The sequence below is a fragment of the Calidris pugnax genome, unplaced genomic scaffold, assembly GCF_001431845.1.
Source record: "Calidris pugnax isolate Ruff unplaced genomic scaffold, ASM143184v1 scaffold250, whole genome shotgun sequence".
NCBI classification, from domain to species: domain Eukaryota; kingdom Metazoa; phylum Chordata; class Aves; order Charadriiformes; family Scolopacidae; genus Calidris; species Calidris pugnax.
The window spans coordinates 2,092,635-2,113,244 of NW_015090984.1; the positions used below are offsets into that span (position 1 = coordinate 2,092,635).

Below are 20,610 nucleotides of genomic sequence, written 5' to 3' on the forward strand. Positions count from 1 at the left end.
AACTGAACCACTTCAACTTTCCAAAAATGCCGTAGCAAGAGGAATAGAAAACTCACCACTATTTCAGATTGCTCCAACATTGGATCTCCAGAGAGGTTGATAAGTAGATATGTGAAAGCCACATATCTGAAAACAGGGCTCTGCTTCAGCACACACTTGCCAATCTCATCAGGCTGTTATCATTGCTCCAAAGCTGAATGGTTCCAGTATCAGTAGCTGGACATGTAAAACAAGGGCAAATGTGAGCTCAGACAGTCAAGCATCTGAATATTCGAAAAACACAGGCCTGTAGGGCCCATACTAAAGATATCAAACTTGAGACTTTTCAGAAGCTAGCTAAATAATTGGAAGTATTGACCTCCAATTGCAAAGTCCATGGTATTGTAGGTTGGTTGAAGGATTCTATTCCACCTAACTCTTGGAAATTCCTTACAGGGGAAGGTGGGTATTTGCTTGCCACAAACATATCAGTGGCACACAAAAATTTCTGAAATTTCAGGTCTTAAGAGGCCCAAGACTTGCCTTTCCACACCTAGAAATTGTAGCCTTGTACTTCAGCCATAGCTTTAGAACATTAATTCCTATATATAGGAATTATATATACCTCAAGTCAGGCCTTGAACCTGTCTTTGCTTGATTTCAGCCATCTCTGCAAAATTGGTCAAGATCCATCATCTGCACCTGCAACTTACCATATTGGACCCATATTGTCTAGCTTGTCACTATTGCCCAACTCCTTTAACATAAATTTCGTTTAGCTTGTGCAGTTGTGTGATTCTCCCTTCCTAAGAAATCATGTCATATATTAAGGAGCAGCCAACCTGAGTAATCATGGTATAATTAACCCTGTGGACCTACAGGATAGAAGAAAGTATAGCAAGCATGGGGCTGAAACATACAAAGATCATCCCAAGTGTACCTAAGAACAAGAAGGATGGAATTGCCCACTATCAACAGAGCATTTCTCCCAGCAAAGGACACAGGATGCCAATGAGCAATGCACAGGAAAGACTAAGGCAAGATGTTGATGAAGTAAGTAGTGCTATAAATAAAGCATTGTACTTTTCAGGGTAAACGTTTTATTCTTTTCCTCTTGTTGTGCTGGATGAGCCAGGTAAGAAGCAAAGCAGTGCCGACAGATGAAGCCAGGACACATCCAGGCTCTTGGATGAATCTGAGCAAACATGTTTCTTTGGGTTCACACAGGGACTGGTGGCAACACTGCTCCGTGTAGACACCCTTTATAGTGCTTTCCTCCCAGCCATGTGCACCTTCCCCAAGCTCTCTCATAGAGGTATCAGGAAATTTTCATTCATAAGACTCAAGCTGTTTCCAAGAGAAGGGTAGAAGAAAAATGCTTGATTTTGCTCCCTTTGAACTCTAGCAACAGGGAGAAAGAGCAGGGTTGGGTCTGGCAGGAGGACACAGGTGCAGGTGCATCGTGCCTTCTCCTGTGCATCGTCCAGTGGGGATGCAAAGGTCCACCAATGTTCTGCAGACCTGGAACTTAATTTCACATTTTTGATCTTTTTGGTCTAAGTGCATGGTCTTTTACCATCTCCTTCCTTGTATGCTTTTGCACAAACAACGAATATTTGTGCTAGGAAAAGTGCCTTTGGGAAATACATTTGCTTTTCAGATTGGCAACGGAAAAGAATAAGTATTAAATGCCATCATGGATCAAAGAAATAGATATTCCAGCCTATGCTGGAATCCAGCAGAGGCTGATATTCCAGCATCAGGAGTAATCTTCTAATACTATTTGCATAGCACTAAAATTAAAGAACTGCATTTATCATTTCTTAGTGGAAGCAGACCCATTATACTTGACAGCAACAGAATTAGAAGTTGTAGCTCATCTAATTTTATTTACCGTACACAAGATGCTTGATCATATTAAAGATGCAGTTTCCAACCATTCCTCCACATAAAACTCAAATTTCACTTTTCAGGCCTTGTTGGTATCAATGCCTTGTGGATTGCTATCATTTACACGGAGTTTTATACCTTCCTGCATGAAGGTATATTGCTGCGCGCCATCCTAGCGAGTGGGAAAGAACGACGCACCAATATGATGCAAGTTCAAATCCCACTTTATTCAACAGGCTGCGTTCTTATATATTCTTTTTGTTCTCCTGTACACACGATCATGCTCCGAGCACGCAAGATAGAGCAAGCTTGATTGGGTAGCACACGTTGTCCACGCGCCCTTAGTCCTTAAGTGATTGGTTAGCCTAAAAAGATACTATATGCGTATGATTCCTGTTATCAGCATTTTCCCATCCAAATTTTCTTACTTTTCTGCTAACTTAAATTGCAACTGTATTCTTTAGTTTAGCTCATGGCTTTGGTTCACAATTCCTGATATTCATTCAGTATCGCTAAGGCCCCAACACCTCCCCCTTTCTTTTTAAGCAATGCATCAAGGCTTTGCGACAAACAATTTTGAACGCACTGTAAAATACATGGGATAACCATTAGCAAAACACATACAAATATCAAAATAGTAACCCCTTGTTTACACAAGTCCCTTAACCATCCTGTGATTCCCAGAGATGTAAGCCACGCATCCAGTCCACTGAGTCCTTCCTTCACATTTTTCACTCTATAACGCAGTTCCTCAATTTGTTTATAAATACTTTTCGAATGATCTGAAAGGTTCATACAGCACATTCCTTCAAACTCCTTACAACCATGACCATGAGCTAACAAAAGGAAATCAATAGCGGCACGGTTTTGTAGTACTGCATGTCTTAAGCTATCTACATCATTAGTAAGTCCAGAAAGAATGTCTGAAGTAGTATTAAATTATTTTACTGCCTTCTTTTAATCCTGTTCCGATTACTTGCAGCCATTCCTCCGGGTAGAAACCAGGACAAAGCTACGGTCGTACTTAGCCTGCTGAGTTTTACTTTATCATTACAATTTGGATTTAATTGACGCAAGGATCTCTTTGACCTATTGTATGGCCGTGTCATCACGTCCCTTATGTGAGGTGCAAATAGTGTAAGCTTCACAATATAGCAAGGACCTCTAACTGGGCGATGTGGTATCCCAGGCCAAGCCCGATCCCCACAAATAAGAAAATAACCTTGGGGTAATTTCACTCCACCCATAACAATCACATCTACTTCACCCACATGCCTAGTTGTATTCCAATGGTCTGACTTCCCTGACACATTCTGGTATCCTATAAACAGATTTGTCTCACCATGCTGATATTGCCACCTATCCCAGGATGATTGAAAGTATATGGCACTTGACCCATTAATTGGGAGTATCTGTGGAGAATTGTTTGTGCAATTGGTCCGGTTGGTAATGTTGAGCCAATTACCATCAACTGAAGGGAAAGAGCCCCATAATTCTAATTCTTGAAATGGCAGAGGACTGGATGTGTTAAGCTGCTCGATCAAACTTTTTTGGAACATAGTTCCTTGGTGTAGGGGCCAATCATTACTTTGCAGACAGCCCCCCTCCAAATTATTGTTTCTCCATGCCCAATACGTACTATTGACAGTTGTTGCATTTACCCCATATTCCTTAAAGTTGTCCCAATCAATATGTGGATATCCGATCAAGCATGTCCTAAACGGGTCACCAGCCTGCGCTAAGGACAGACAAAAGTCCGTGGTTCCCGTACGATTTGCCCATGTGAGCCATACATTGGCCTGAGGATCTACGTGATGCAAATCAAAATACTCAGTTAGGTTAAGCAAGTCCATATATACAAAATCATCCGAACCTTATTCAGAGTCATATTGCTGATTACTTTTCACCATAAGTTACAAACGACAAAGTTCGCTTTGTGTCTTCAACCCGTGTTCATGGAATCCGTGGGATCAGCATCACTCGCCCACTTGTCATCCCTTGTTATCCAAGGCCGGATCCACTTGGCCAGAGTCCACTTCGTCGAACCGTCTGTTAAGACACATGCATAACCCCTTCCCCATGTTAGTAATTGGTGTGGACCTTCCCAGGCCTGTGTTACAGGATTAAACACTTCAACAAGAATTTTTTGATCAGAAAAATCATTGGCATTTTTTATGAAATGATTAAACATAGGCGGCGTATCTTGTTCAGATCATGGGTTCAACCAATTTAGCACATAACATGCTTTTGCTATAATAGCTTGTGGACTCCTGTCTCCCCCCTTTTTAAAACTTAAAAGTAGATGTTTAAGATCCTGATGAGCTCGTTCAATAATTGCTTGACCACCTGAGTTATAAGGAATGCCAGTGACATGTTTAATGTTCCACTGAGTCATAAATTGTTTTACCCTTTGACTATGATATGCAGGTGCATTATCTGTCTTGATTGAATCGGGACAACCTAAAACTGCAATGGCAGCTGACCAATGCTGAATACAAGCAATAGAATTAGTAGATCTCTGAGCCGTAGCCCATATGGCCTTTGAACATGTATCTATAGACACGTGAACAAATTTAAGAGTTCCGAAAGGAGCAAATTCTGTGACATCAGTTTGCCAAATTTGTCGGGGCTGTAAACCTCTAGGATTTGTCCCGGACTGCTGGAAAGGTGTAATGCGAGCACAGTCAGGGCAGGCTGCCACAATAGCTCATGCTTCATTTCTAGTAAGATTAAAAGTCCTAGCCAATGCTCGTGCGGATTGGTGGAAAAATGCATGTGACTCAGTGGCTTGTTTGACAGCACTCCCAAGTACCACAGGGGAAGTTACTTGTTGATCAATATAGGCATTTCCCTCATGTGAAAAGCCTGGAAACTGCAAGTGACTTCGAATATGTGTCGCCCACCAAGGTTGCTTTCTGTAGGCTAACTCATTCCATAATTGTGTAAATAAAGTACTTATAACAGGATTAGAAGTAGAACCTAATAACGAGCGAGATATGTGGCTAATAGCTCTAACTACGTACTGAGAATTAATGACTAAATTGATAGGCTCTTGCCTAAAATCATGAAAGGCTAACAAAACAGCTTTTAGTTCTAACACTTGTACTGATCCTGATGCCTTGCATATTTTGTGCTGCCATCCTCTCAAAGTATTAAAAGCATAGCCAAATTTTTCTGTTTTGCTACTAGCATCAGTAAATATTGTCAAAGTGTTCTGAATCAGAGATTGCCTTCGAATAGGAGCTTCCTCCAAAATCAAAGTCTTAAACAATGGGTGACTTGGATAATGATGATCCAAAGTAATGCCATGAGTAGCTAATGCAAACGATTCTGAGGTCTGAATCCACTAATCAGTTAAGTCTAGAGAAGACAGTGGTACTATTATTTTGTTCGGATCGCATGCTGTTAAAATCCTAAGGTGGGTTCTGGCTTTTAACAATAACTGACCAATAGCATCAGGCCGAGTTGTTATCGTTGTTTTTAGAGTACTACTGTGGAAAACCCATTCCAGTATTATCATGGGTTTATTGTTAGGTGTCTGCGCAATAATTGCAACTACTTCTGTTTCCTTATTATAAGCTATAATAACAAAAGGACAGTCGAGTAGGACCCGATCTGCTGCGATGCTGTTGATCTTTTCACCGAGGTACTCAAGAATTTTCATGGCATCTAGGGTTAATTCTCGTGGGTCAGACGGAGAGGAGCTTCCTTTTAATAGCTCCAATAGTGGTGCCAGATCACTGTTTGTAATTCCACAAAAAGGTCTGAGCCATTGAATATCTCCTACTAATTTTTGGACATCATTTACTGTTTTCACCTGAGGTGTTACTAATATTTTTTGCGGTTTGAGGTGAGTTTCAGTTATTTCCATTCCTAAATAATTCCAGGGAGTTTGCTTTTGAACCTTCTCTGCGGCAATTACAAGACCAAATTTTTCTAGACAAGAAACTAATTCTTGTTCCTTCTGAGAGGAAAGTGGATGAGGGCTAGCCACTAATAGATCATCCATGTAATGATAAGTAATCAGATTCATATTTTGTTGTTTCCATCACTGCAAAGCCAGATCAACAAACCATTGACAAATCGTTGGTGAATTTTTCATACTTTGTGGCAATACCACCCATTGATACCTCTTAGAAGGAGCAGCACGATTAATAGATGGCACTGTAAAGGCAAATCTCTCACCATCCTCCTCATGGAGTGGAATGGTATAAAAACAATCTTTCAAATCAATGATAAGTAAATGCTAATTCTGTGGTAACATAGCAGGAGAAGGTAAACCAGGTTGTAAAGTTCCCATGTCTACCATACACTTATTTACTGCTCTAAGATCATGAAGTAATCTCCATTTCCCTGATTTCTTCTGGATTGTGAATATAGGTGTATTCCAAGGGCTGACTGAAGGTTTAATGTGTCCTAATCTTAGCTGTTCCTGAACTAAGTCCTGAACGTGTTGCAGCTTCTCTAAAGGTAGCAGCCACTGATCAACCTAAATGGGCTCATCTGTTTTCCATTTTAATTTAAGAGTAGGACAAGAGCTGCCATCAGTGGTCGCTATCAAAAATCTGTCTGTAGTCATACTCCCCACGGGGACAAAACATCCCTTCCCAAGAGATATAAGGACGTATGTAGAACATAAGGTTTTACCCACGCTTGGTGTCCTTCTGAATCCTCAAAGAGAACAAAATTTTTACTGACCTGAGTTTTGCTTTGCCCCGCAATGCCTGAAATGGTTGACCCAGGATCTTCAAGTTCCCAAGCCGTTGGCCAGGAGGCAACTGGAATTACGGTAACATCAGCACCTGTATCCAACATCATTAACACATTATTTATACTGTTCCCATCAGGTCCTGTCATAGTGACCCTTCTTTTCGGTCTCTCAGCACCTAGCACTTGGCAAAAGGCAACATTGGGGGTTCCTGTTGATCCAAATCCTCCGGCACCCCGTTCCTTTGTACCCGGGTTTGGGACACATGCTCTAATGGGGATTAATTGAGCAATAACACTGCCCACAGGAATATGAACTGGGGGTGCAAAGCATTGCACCATGATTCCAATTGGCCCTGCACAATCAGCATCTATACGTCCTGGCAATACGAAGATGCCTTGCTTTGATGCAGACGGTGGATCTATTAAAAGAGCTGATAAATTGTGTCCCAAAGGCCCAGATCCATTGGCAGGGGGTGTATGTACCGCAGCATCGACAATGGTTACTGGCTCTGCCACGGCCAAACCGACTCCCGCGCTCCCCCTTGTGGCGGATGGCGGTTGGTCGGCACAGCCGTGACTGTTCCCTGGGGATATTTGTGCGCCGCGTCCCCCGGTGCGCGGCTTTGCCAGTTTCCCTGACAGACGCCTCCAGTCAGCGGAGTTCCGTCTTTCCGAAATTTCGAGCGACAATCAGCCGCTTTATGCCCAAATTTACCGCATCGAGCACAATTACCATTCAATGAGTTCTGGTTTCCTGGCTTACGGGTACAGGGGCACATTCGCTTAAAATGACCTTCTTGACCACATTGATAACATTTTGGCTTTGGACTTCTCTTCCCATTCCCAACCTTTCTTTCCGTTTTAAGAGCTGCTGCTAACGCAGAAGCATGTATTTTTGCTTTAGTTTCTTCTTCCACATAGGGGGCCCTAGAGCATGCTTCTATTATTTCAGTAATGGATGCCCCTGGGGGCAGACCTGAAAGTAATTGTTTACAGGTAGCATTGGCATTCTGAATGGCAATCTCCTTGGTTAATACTGCTTTTAATTCTGTTGTTACATTAGGGGCAGCTTCGATAGCTTCCCTCAATCTGTCTACAAAGGCAAGAAAAGACTCGTTCGGTCCCTGGGTAATTTTCGTGTACAGTGGGTTAGGTGCATTCAATTGGGGAAGTGCAAGGAATGCAGCCAAACCAGCATTTTTCGACAATTGCAAGATACGAGTATATAATGCTGCTTGTGCTGCCACATCCCGAAAACGCCCAGTCCCCATAAGAGCATCAAGGGTAACCACTCTCAGCAGGTCATCTCTGGGCAAGTTAACATTTTCCAATTGTTTAATCTCTAGTTGTTCCTGCCATTTAGCCATCCATAACATATACGTAGTGGGGGACAAGAGTAATTCCACAATTGCTTTCAAATCAGTGGGGACTAGTTCAGTGTATCTAATAAGTGCTGAAATTTGATTCCTTACTAACTGGTTTGTATGCCCATACTGCATTACAGTCTTTTGTATTGACTGGACTAATTTCCAATCTAATGGTTCCCAGGTAGGGTTCCCCTGTCTAACAACCCCCGGCACCGCCAAAGGCTCAAAAGTGAAATCCCCTTGAATGATACAATTTTCAACCATTCCGCGATAACGCTTTTGTGGGTTAAAGTTAGGATCTTTAGGTACCGGTATCCCATGATCATTGTCACCCCCCAATACTTCTTTTCTACCCCAGACTCTCCCCCGATCGTTATCATTCCCTCCCTTATTCCCAACATTTTTAGAAGTCTCTACAAGTTGCTTATCAATGTTATTCAGACCCTCAACTATTGCTTTATGAGCCTTTTCATATGCCTTTTTTACATGTCTCTTTTTTGAATCGCGATCCAAGCGCTCCCTCTGGTGGAGCAAGTCCGTCATGGCTCCCTTCTGATCCTGGGGTTCTTTCCGCAACTTGCTTTAAGGATCTCGCTGTGAATTATCCTCATCGCTGCTGTAAAGATCACTGTCCTCGGGAGGGAGAGGAGGCAGGTCGAGGAAGTCGGGGGGGAGGCGGAAGGTTGAGCGAAATGTCCTGATCCGTCTCCGTCGCTTCCACAGGAGGTGCCGTGGGCTCGGTGGCACGTAATGTAATCGGTTCGTCCAGCAAACCGTTTTCTTTACTCGCCACACCCACAGGGCCCTTTTTCTCCTCCTCCGGAATCCAAGGTGGCAATTCATCATCCAACCCCCATGCAATTTTTTCCAAGAGCGGCATGACTGGACAAGCGACAGGAGGATCATTCGGGGGATCATCAATCAGGGGACAGACCCCTTCCAGGCTGGCAGCATGACTGCCACATTTTTTTTCATTATTATCGGAAGCCCGTACTACTGCCTTAATGGCTGCAGCAACTTGAGCCTCCCCATGTAGCTGTTCAATCATAAGCCGTAAAGTTCTGTAAGTCTTAGCTAACTTTTTTGCTACTTTTGATTCCACTTGGACATCCTCCCAGAGCTCCTGTCCTATCTTCTGCCACGAAGTAATATCATAAGCATCCTGAGTTGTAACCGAGAGTCCTCTCTCGATGTTTCACAATCGTCAATAATCTGCGCAAGAGCCTCCATGGTTAAATCCACCCCTTGGTCACAGGCCCATTTGTATGTTGCATGCCTTCCTTGATGACCTGAAGTGTCATGGGGCCACCGAGCTCGAAATAGTTCACTTTTATGTTCCCAGTCCAAATCTGTCTGGAAAATCTTAGCAGCCTGGGCCACTCGCTGATTGTTTTGATGTTCCCCAGTGGCTCGACTCATGGGTACACGAGCATCTACATGACATACATTTATGACTAGTAATCACTTCTGCATCTCCATTTTTCCATCTTATTGCAGCTTCTCATTTTCTAACAGCTCCCAATCAACCAATGGCTTTGGTGCCCCTGGCAAGTCCAAAAGCTGCTGTGTCACCCATTGCTTTCCAATCTTGAACTTTAAAGGTTTAAAGAAATCTCTGGTTTCTGGCTTCCCTGTCACACCAGTAACTCTTCCAGTGTCATAACCTACTTCATATCTTTTTGTATTTAGAATTGAACAGGCCGCTTCTATATAATCTCAGCATTCTGTCTCTGCGTCATCTTCCCCAGCTTAATTCTAACCAGGCGTTCTGCTGGGGAAGATTCCTCTGGTCTGCATCGATCTCAACCTTCTCTAGCTGGCATGGAAGCATCTAGTTCCCCAGAGCTCTGTAAAGATGGGCATTCTCGTCTCCAATGCAATAAGCATTCTCATCTCCTTTTTGGAATAAGCACACCGATTCCCCTCTACTCTGGACTTAGGGAATCCTCTGCCACGTCACCTTCCTTGATGACTACTTCTGGATCCACCTCTGGGTCCTCCATGAGAACTAGTAGTCCCTTCTAGTACAGCAATTAGCCGAGCGTATTCCCTTTTTCCTTCTGCTGATCTCTGTGCCTGTAGACCACCCAAGCCATAGTCAGCCCTTTCCCTAAGTCTCTGCAATCTGCTCCCTGTCATTTTTGTGACTTGCTCCAAATGTCATCAGCAGATTGGGCAGTAAACAGTCGCTGGCTGGTTTTTCCCTGGTTCTGACTCGGGACCCAGAGTTGCATACTTCTGAGCTGCATCTTTCAATTCATTTAGAAAATCGGTTCGGGATTCCTTTCTATCTTGCCTAATTTCATGTAGTTTCAACCAATTCACTGCTTTTGGGATAGCTTTTCTGCTGTATACCAAACAAACCCCACTTTTCATATTGTCTTAATCACACTTTGTCCCCAGCATCATTAGGGTCCCAACCGGGATCTACTGAGGGAAAGTGATGTTCTAGCTGTCCTTGTAACGGCCCTGCTACTCTCTGTGCTTCCACTGGAGTTCTTGTGGCTCTACGAATCATCTCCCTTTCTGTACTATCAAATAATACTTGATAGAATACTGATCAGGATCCTCTCTAGAAGCACCTGCAGCTACTTCCCAGTTATTTACATGTGAAATTGAAACGGGCAGCCCCTCCCTCGCACTCGTCCTCTCATCCTCCCTCTCTCGAGGGCTCAGGACCATGATTCGGAGGCCTCTGTCTCAACCCTGGAGCCATCAACATCTCCACATCCTCTTCCTCCTCACTGCGAGGCAACTCGCTCTGTCCAATACCATGTGCCGAGCAACACCTCTTGAACACTTTCCCTTTCTCTCGCCTGTCATTTTCTAATGCCAATACTAGAGGATGCGCTGGGGCCAAATTGGTTGCACACTTCTTCTGCCACTCAGGATGCTATCGTCATGTAAACAACATTTCAGCATACAGTACCTCATCCCATTTCTCTTCCCTCCTTAAAACAACATTCATTGTATCAAGGTGTTTGAGCTTATCGTACCATTTACTGGTCACTTCACTCCCTAGTGGAGATTACAATACTTAATGAAATCATCTCTTTTTGCAACCCCACCAGGGGGGTCAAGCATCTTGTTTCCAGTGACTCAAAAGACAACCTAAAGGTGACTTCTTTAGGATTTCTTTACTCATAGACAACCCTGTGCCCATTTTCAATACATGGGATAACACACATGGAGGAGTCTTACATACAGCAATAATACAAACAATCGATTGCTGTAACAAACATATCTCTATGATGCAGTAAAAGAGTTGAGAAAATGGGTAAAGGACTAAGGTCTTTAATCGGCATATACCTTTCACCTATTGGCGACCATTGGTGACAGATATGTTATGATTCCTCACGACTGAAAACTGTTACTGCCCATGATTTTACCTGCTTTGCAATCCACTGGGTTTTTAGCTGAATATCGAGACCTTGCCACGGTACAAAGCATGAATCATTTGAACACTTTAAATCCTACTGGCACTGAAGACAGAAAACTCTGTCTGGGTAGATCAGTGGCCCCTGAAAAAGGACAAACTGCTGCACTTGCATGACTTAGGACAAGAACAACTGCCCGCTGGCCACATTGTACCCACCACCAGCCCGTGGAACACTCCTGTATTTGTAATACCAAAGAAAAGTGGCAAATGGCACCTGTGACATGACCTTCAAGCTAGAAATGCAGTCATGGGGCCTATGGGTGAGCTACAGCCTGGCCTTCCTTCACCCTCTCTGCTGCCCCAAAATTGGCCAAGAGCCATAATCCATCTCAAGGACTGCTTTTTGGCCATTCCTCTACACCCAAGAGATGCACCCCGGTTTGCGTTCTCCGTGCCATCTGTCAATCAACAACAGCCTACACCACGGTATCACTGGACTGTATTGCCACCAGGTATGCTAAATAGCCCGACCATCTGCCAACTAACAGTGGCCAATGCCTTGCAACCCGTTCGAGATGCAAACCCTCCTGTTATCCTTTATCATTACATGGATGACATACTTTTAGCCGCTGAGAAAGACAAGGACCTGCACACTGTCATCTGCCAAGTCCACTTTGCTGTCCAGGAATGGGCTTAGAGACAACCAAAGAAAAGGTCCAACGTGAACCAGCCTGGCAATATCCAGGATGGAAAATTACTACACACACATCCAACCGCAAGCATTAAAGTTGGCATCACAAAGAAGGACTCTGAATGATCTGCAAAAATTATTAGGAACTATCAATTGGCTCAGACCTTTTCTGGGCGTCACTACCCAAGATTTAGGCCCCCTGTTTCAATTGTTAAAGGGTGATCCTGACTTGAATTCTAAGAGGCAGTTGGGCAGTTGACACCTCATGGATTGCAAGGTCTACAACAAGTAACAGCAGCTTTACAGACATGTCAAAGTCATCGCCTCTGCTTAACACTTCCAGTGCATTTAGTGATCATTCAAAGCACCTTCCAGCCATGTGCCCTTCTAAGTCAATGGGACTCAACAAGAAAGGACCCACTCATGATACCAGAGTGGCTCTTTGTACCTCATGTGTTTACAAAGGCTGTAACTTCACGATTGGAAATGTTTGCCAATTTCATTCAGAATGGCCACCAGTGACTTCAGACTCTAAAAGCCAGTGACCCAGAGTTCATTTCTATTCCCACTAACAAAAAGGACTTGGAATGGATGTGAGCAGAACCTCTCAGCGTACAGACTGCACTTGCAGACTACACTGGTCACATTTTAATCCATCTTCCTAGGCATCCTCTGCTAAATTCCGACGACGCTGGCTAGCAGCTATGGCTGCTATGGCTGTGCCAGAAACCATCCAGACAGACAACGGTCCTGTGTATGTATCCAAAACCACACAACTGTTTTTAGAGGAACGGGGCATTCGACACAGCCCTGGAATTCCACACTCCCCCACAGGGCAAGCGATCGTTGAGCGGCCCATCAAACGCTAAAACAATTAATAATCAAACAAGAAAGGGGGAGTCTGGGAGATCCACCACAGGAACGACTGTGGAAAGCCACTTCTGTTTTCAATTTTCTAAACAGGGACAATAGTGCTGTGACACGAGTAAGTCGACACTTGGGAGCTTCCCCGATGTTCAAAACACGGCCAGTGGTCCATATTCGTAATAGGGCCACCGGGCAATGGGAAGGCCCCGTGCCATTGATAACTCGGGGGCGGGGATACGCTTGTGTTTCCACAGGAATTGATCCCAAGTGGATCCCAGCGTCCCACCACATCTAGAACCTGAACATCACAGACAACCCTTGGAAACAAGGGAGCAATGATGTTTGCCGGGTTTCTCTTGTGCCCAAATGCACACTGTGCTTGCTTTACAAAGCAGGACGTCAGAAAAGGAAAAGGATGTTGAAACCCGCAGTAGTCAAGAATGTTTAGTGTAATAAAACTAATTGCATTGTATATAGATAAAACTATCTATTGTAGATAGAGAAATAGATCAGATATAGACAGATATAGATATAGATATATAGATATAGATATAAACCAGTCTGTATTATATATAGAAAGCTATGCAAGAATTAATGAGCTTTATGTTTGTAGTATATGATCAATGTATTGTCAGTATAATTTACAATGTATGAAATCAGCAGAGTCATTATTTTGTAAGTTAAATAAAAAAGGGGGAGATGTGGGTTAACAGGATGTAGAAGAGATTGTGGAAGAGCAAAGACCAGAACAAGGAATAGAAGAAGCAGGAATGCTAACAAAGGACAATCCCTAAACAGTGCCTAACGACCCTCCTGATTAGAGAAGAATCCCCCCGCCTGGCAGTTGGGTTTGGCAAGAAGATGTTGATAGGGGCACGGCACGGCACGGGGCCTGCAGGGCCTCCTGGGCCACCCTCCCAGAGACAGCAAGGTCCGTTGGTGTCCGTTGGTCCGTTGGCCAACTGCCACTCCTGGGGCTGACCCACAGCCCGCTCAGCAGCCAGCGATTCCTGCTCCAAGCTGCTTGGGAGAGAAGGAGGCGGCAAAGGGAGGCCAGTGCCCACATTGGGTGAGATGAGTACCTACAGTGCCCACATTGAGTGGGACCAGTACCCACACTGAGTGGGACCAGTGCCCACATTGAGTAAGACCAGTGCCCACACTGAGTGGGGCCAGTGCCCACATTGAGTAAGACCAGAGCCCACATTGGTTGGGCCCAGCCAGAAGGGGCTCATTGGAAGCCGGGAGGATGCCCAAACACCTCCAGAAGCGCAAGTGGGCTCAGGCCTGCGGCAGCAGCACCAGCAGCAGCAGCCATGGCCAAGGAGTCGAGCCCATGGAGGTCGACCCCCCCGCCAAAAGGGAGAAGGAAATGCCCATGGAAGTCGACCCGCCGCAGATGAGGGACGAGGGAGAGCCCATGGAGGTGGATCCACCGGCAGAGGAGCCAATGGAGGTGGATCCCTCTCCCGCAGGCCTGAGGGGGCACACCTCCACCGTGGCCAGGCTGCCTCCAGCAGCACCGGGCCCAAAGCGCCGCAGGACCCCCGCCGGCTCCAAGGGGCCCTGCGCAAAGCCAGGGCCCAGCAAGCGGCGCCAGCCCTGTGGCCGACGCTAACCGTAAGTGGGCCATCCACACCGCCATGCGGCAGGCTCAGCAGGAACATCAGCCGGCTGTCAAGCCACTGAGGAGCCCTGCTTTCCCTTCCCACACCCCCGCCCCTCAGCAAGGGGGGCCATCTCCTCTGCCCTCAGGCCTGGGCAGGAGTAGAGGGAGGGACAGGGCAAGGGCAAACGGCCTCACGTTGCGCCAGGGGAGGTTGGGATGGGAGATGAGGGAAGAGTTCTTCCCTCAAAGGCTTGACCTCACGTTGGGCCAGGGGAGGTTGGGATGGGAGATGAGGGAAGAGTTCTTGTCTCAAAGGCTTGACAAGCATGGGAACAGGTGGCCCAGGAAAGGGCTTGGCTCACCGTCCCGGGAGGGATTGCAAAGACCTGTAGATGTGGGCCTTAAGAACATGGTTGAGCTGTGGACTTGGCAATGCCAGGCTAACAGCTGGACTCCAAGAGCTTCCATTTTTTTTCCAACCTAAACGATTCTGTGATCTCTGTTTCAGAGCCACGGGGAAGAGGCGAGGGGCTGCCACGTTCAGGCCGGCAGCCCCACAGGACCAGGAGGAGTCCGTTGGGTGTGGCTGAGACTGCTGGAGACCATCGAAGACCACCAGAGCCCACCAGAGACAACCAGAAGCCATCGGAGACCACCAGAGACCGTTGGAGACCACCAGAAGCCAACGGAGACGACAGGACACCATGGGAGACCACCGGAGAGGACCAGACACTGGCGGTGTCCTGCGGCCTCCGGTGGTCTCACACTGGAGACCATCGGAGACCGCCGGAAACTGCCAGAGGCCATCGGAGATCTCCGGAGATTACCAGACACCGCAGAGGACCGCCGGAGATGACCAGAAACCATCGGAGACCGCGAGACACCGCTCGATGCCGGAGATCATCGGAGAACACCAAAGACCACCAGAGAGCACCGGAGACCACTGCAGATAGCCACAGTCTGTTGGACTCTCCTGGAATGCCACCCAGGTTATTGGGGCCTGGAGTTGGCATTATTTCAGGCTAAGGATGAGAAAGCCAGTGGCGGGGAGCTCTCCTCAGCCAGATCTCGCCTCAGCTACCACATGGGTGGGGGAAAAAGCCAGACTCACCCTGGCTGTGCACAGAGAAGACCACCACACCATCAAAGACAGTAGATGCCAGAAACATTCCAGATGCAGAGACAGCTCTTCCTTTGAGAACCAGAAGAGTTGTCTTCTGACAGAAACAACTTTGTCCAAGGCTGGCCAAGAAACAATTCAAAACCCAATCAAATACAATAAACTCCCTGCAAAAACACAACCAAAAAGCCAGGAAAAAGGGGCAGCCCTTGGCACTGCACCACTTCCTCCAAAGCATCCCCACCAAGCTCCTCGTCATCGATGTGTAACGAGGACTGGATGCCAGCCATGGAGAGGAGGAGCAAGCAGGCCAACGTGGGAGAGCTGAAAGCGTAAGTGTGGGCAGCAGCCTGCCTGTTGGGCAGGAGCCCTGAGCACTGGCTGAGAGCACCTGGAAAGCTGGGCAACACAGCTGCTGGCTCCCACCTGCCTTGGGCAAGCTTTGGCCATGGCTGTGGGCAACCTCGGCTTTCTTCACCTTGTGCTTCTGTTCCCTCAGGGTGGCCGAGAACTTGCCAGCAGCACATGTCCTCCTCCCGAAGCGGCTGCTCCCCGTCCTGCAGCCCATCGGCCACACGCCTCCACCAGCAGGGTGAACGGCAACAACCTGGCCTTTTGAGTCTCCACACATCCTGGGGTGGTGGAACTCGGCCAGCACCGAGTGATTCTCGGCGCGACCCCCGATGCCTGGACTGACCAGCCTCAAAGCAAGGACCACTGATTTGCAAGTATTAGGCATCTTTTACATTAAAGTCCCTGCTGGAATTAAAAACAAACAAACAAACAAAAACCAAAACAAACAACAAATCAAAAAAGAAAAAAAACAAGAAAGGGCTAGAAATGTAAGTGACTGCTGTAACCGTGGTCCTTGCTATTATAAGTGCATGTTTGTTTATTTTAATCATTGAATGCTGATACAGCTATTGGTGTCAGGAAAATTCCTGTGAGTTTATGATACCGTGTGCATAATAATGGGTGCGGGATCATCTCCAGGTGTAATTTTGAAAAAGTCCCCCTTGGGTTGTCTTTGGAGTCACTGGAAACAAGATGCTTGACCCCCCTGGTGGGGTTGCAAAAAGATTTCATGAAATACTGTAATCAGCGGTGGCCGCTATATCAATTAGGGAGTGGAGAAAAGTGGAAATGGTACAATAAGCTAAAACAGCAGATGGTACGATAAGCTCAAACACCTTGATACAATGAATGTTGTTTTAAGGAGGGAAGAGAAATGGGATGAGGTACTGTATGCTGAAATGTTGTTTACATGACGATGGCATCCTGAGTGGCAGAAGAAGTGTGCAACCAATTTGGCCCCAGCGGATCTTCTAGTATTGGCATTAGAAAATGACAGGCGAGAGAAAGGGAAAGTGTTCAAGAGGTGTTGCTCGGCACATGGTATTGGACAGAGCGAGTTGCCTGGCAGTGAGGAGGAAGAGGATGTGGAGATGTTGATGGCTCCAGGGTTGAGACAGAGGCCTCCGAATCATGGTCCTGAGCCCTCGAGAGTGGGAGGATGAGAGGACGAGTGCGAGGGAGGGGCTGCCCGTTTCAATTTCACATGTAAATAACTGGGAAGTAGCTGCAGGTGCTTCTAGAGAGGATCCTGATCAGTATCCTATCAAGTATCATTTGATAGTACAGAAAGGGAGATGATTCGTAGAGCCACAAGAACTCCAGTGGAAGCACAGAGAGTAGCAGGGCCATTACAAGGACAGCTAGAACATCACTTTCCCTCAGTAGATCCCGGTTGGGACCCTAATGATGCTGGGGACAAAGTGTGATTAAGACAATATGAAAAGTGGGGTTTGTTTGGTATACAGCAGAAAAGCTATCCCAAAAGCAGTGAATTGGTTGAAACTACATGAAATTAGGCAAGATAGAAAGGAATCCCCAACCGGGGGATGGCTCTTGCAGCTGCAGACACAGAAAAGGATAGGAACACAGCAGGAGCACCTCCCATCCTTAACCACAGAGATATACTCAACCTTCTACAAGGACAGCGACACAAAGTTAAGGAATCCAGAGTCTGCTGAAAACCTGGGTAGGGGTTGTCCTTGGGGAGGGAGGATGGCTGAGCTCTTGCTTTTTATCCTGCCTCTTCCAGCCACACACAAATCAAAGCACAGCAGCAGACCTGGAGGAACTCCCATCCTCATCCACACAGAGATTCTCTGCTTTCTACAAGGACACGCAGAAAAGTTAAGGATTCAAGAGTCGGCTGAAAGCTCGGAAGGGATCTTCCATGGTGAGGGAGGATGGCTGACCTCTTGATTTTTATCCTGCCTCTTACAGCTGCAGACAAATCAAAGCACAGGACCAGAGCTGGAGGAACTCCCATCCTCATCTACACAGAGATTCTCTTATTCCTAGAAGGACACGCAGAAAAGATAAGTGTTCAAGAGTCTGCTGAAAACCAGGGAAGGGATTTTCCATGGTGAGGGAGGATGGCTGACCTCTTGTCTCTTATCCTGCCTCTTACAGCCACACACAAATCAAAGGGACAGGAAAAGAACTGGAGGAACTCCCATCCTCACCCACAGGAAGATCTTCTACCTTCTACAAGGACACCCACGTAAAGATAAGTATTCAAGAGTTTGACAGAGACTTCTGCAAGGATGTCATTTGGTACTGATGCTCTCAAAGGATTTTTTTTTAACACTTTCCTGCTCTTTATTCCAGCAGAGACAGATGGGAACCAGAGCAGAACATGGTGCACTCCCAACCACCACCAGAGAGAGATTCTCTCCCTTCTTCAAGGCCACGGACAAAAAGATAAAGATTCAAGGTAAAGCAACGACCTGGGCAGGGATTGTCCCTGCTGAGGGAGGATGCCTGACCTCTTGCTTGTTATCCTGCCTCTTCCACCCGCAGACCCTGAATGGGACAGGAAAAGAACAGGAAGAACTCCCATCCTCACCCACAGCAAGATCTTCTACCTTCTACAAGGACACGGACACAAAGTTAAGGATTCCAGAGTCTGCTGAAAACCTGGGCAGGGGTGTTCCCTGGAGAGTGAGGATGGCTGACCTCTTGCTTTCTATCCTGCCTCTAATAGTTGCAGAAAAATCAAAGCACAGGAGCTTGAAGCACACTACTCACATTTGCACCTTCAGAAAACATAAGTTTTCTCCCTTTTACTGTCTGAATCTAAAATCTGAAAGACTTAAGAGGAATTATTAAATCCTCCAATGAGTCCATGCCTAGAGGAACAATGGGGTTTTCTCTCAGTGATCTGTTTAATATTACTGCAGTTTTTATTCAAGTACATAGGGAAAATCATTCCAATAACCTAATTAAAAAATGTATGCTTACTTAAAATAACCATCATTAAAAAAGCAAGAAGTCATAATAAGGCAGATAACACAAAACTTAAGAAGAATCAGCATCAATGTATGCTATTGAAGAAACAGAGGAAGGCAAAGAATTCAGAAGTTCAGTATACTGTATAGTAACTCAGAAAAAAACATTAATATACCCTCACTGGTGTATCAAATTTAAAAAAAAAAAAACACCCAGATTTTTTTCTACTTAGGATAGCTTTACCTCAGCAGTCTATAAAGAATACTATTTTTAAACTAGTGTAACAAGGAGATTTAGTCTAGATTCTAAGTTCCAGAAAAAAACAAGTATTATGCAGTTGTTAAAAACGAAAATCTAAGTTAGGTTCTTAATTCATCATCTTTATTTATCTTAATTTATTAATTTACTTGATAGTTGCTGAAAGATATCAAGACACAAATTTATTTCTGAAATTCCATTAATTCTGAAGAGAAGGGTAATTTGTTTATGAGAACTCTACCTTTCCCGACATTGGAGAAGAAGGACTAGCACAGGGGCTAGGATAGCTACTGCTGTCTGTAGACTTCACTGATGATTGATCTGACCTGTCATCTGAAGTTCACTTGGAGTGCAAAATGTTTGTTTCTTTGTACTTCTTTGGCTGGTGAAGTGTGGGAGGCGTAGATTTCATTAACATTCTAAGTGGTAAAGGTAGATACAGGACACAATAAGAGTTTTGTAAGCGGTCACAGAACAATTTACATCTATATATGCTTGTTGCATGACTATATTACATTAAAGTAATTCCAAAATATATTAAATACTAAAAAAATAGTGACCATCCATTGGTTTTGAATACTAAGGTCAAACCCTTCCTGCTACTTCTTTGCAGAGATCATAATTCACAGGCAATATTGCTGACTGCTCTCTCAAACAGCAGAAATACTCCTCAATGAAATCACAACTACAATGCACCATAGGACAGTATCAATATTGTTTCTTCCTCTTTATTACTAGCAGAAATTCAAGTGATGTTTCTATAGCTAAATAAATTACAACCTACAGTCTCTAGAAGATCTCAAAAGCTTACTTTTCAGCATTAGAGGAGTCATCAGCGAATTCAGTTTCTGCTGAGCTTTTTCTGCTGTTGGTTGACCTCCACGTAGATGCTACAGGAAGTTCTTCACAAGTCATAGGTCTTGGTCTCTGACCAATTCCTGAAGGCTGCTGCAAACCTGCAGACTGTTCTTCAGCACTTAGAACAGCTACAACTGCTCTTACAGTTGTTTCATCAACTGGAGACCACGGTTTAAAAGGAGCTCGCATACGACGCAGAAATAAATTATGCCACTTCAGTCTGAGTTGCAACAGCAAACCAGCAGCCTGTAATGAATTTCAATTCCGTTAAAGGCTAATAAAAATTAAACCAGACAGGTAAGGATGCCCTACATCTTTCCTATGAGGCAAGCATCTGGCATTCTAAAATGAACATATTACAAATGGAATGGCAAGACTAAACTGCCAGGGAAGGGGGGAAAATCCTACATTTAACTAAGCTGTTATCTTTTCTTTCCTTGGGTGCAAGGTCATTTTTAGAACATTTTATTTCATTTAGCTCTGCACCAAACATATCGTAAATCCACAGGATTTTTTATTTTTCACTTTAAAACTTTTTTTTAAAAAAAAAAAACTGTTAATGCTCTATGCCCTTCCTCACAC

General features: G+C 45.2%; 1 protein-coding gene across 2 annotated transcripts; it reads right to left on the reverse strand.

Annotated features, from left to right (window-relative positions):
* Positions 1–2,075: 2,075 nt before the first annotated feature.
* Positions 2,076–20,268, reverse strand: LOC106894835. Of its 2 annotated transcripts, XM_014953787.1 has the most exons (4): positions 19,982–20,268; positions 19,412–19,589; positions 6,568–6,671; positions 2,076–3,918 (listed from the first exon to the last, which is right to left on the reverse strand). In XM_014953787.1, exon 4 carries the CDS (start codon positions 3,720–3,722, stop codon positions 2,814–2,816), a length of 909 nt encoding a protein of 302 aa, XP_014809273.1. In that variant the 5' UTR covers positions 3,723–3,918; positions 6,568–6,671; positions 19,412–19,589; positions 19,982–20,268; the 3' UTR covers positions 2,076–2,813. The 2 variants fall into 2 exon arrangements, with proteins under 2 accessions (XP_014809273.1, XP_014809274.1); XM_014953788.1 differs by lacking the exons at positions 19,412–19,589; positions 19,982–20,268 and adding an exon at positions 7,556–8,266.
* Positions 20,269–20,610: the final 342 nt, after the last annotated feature.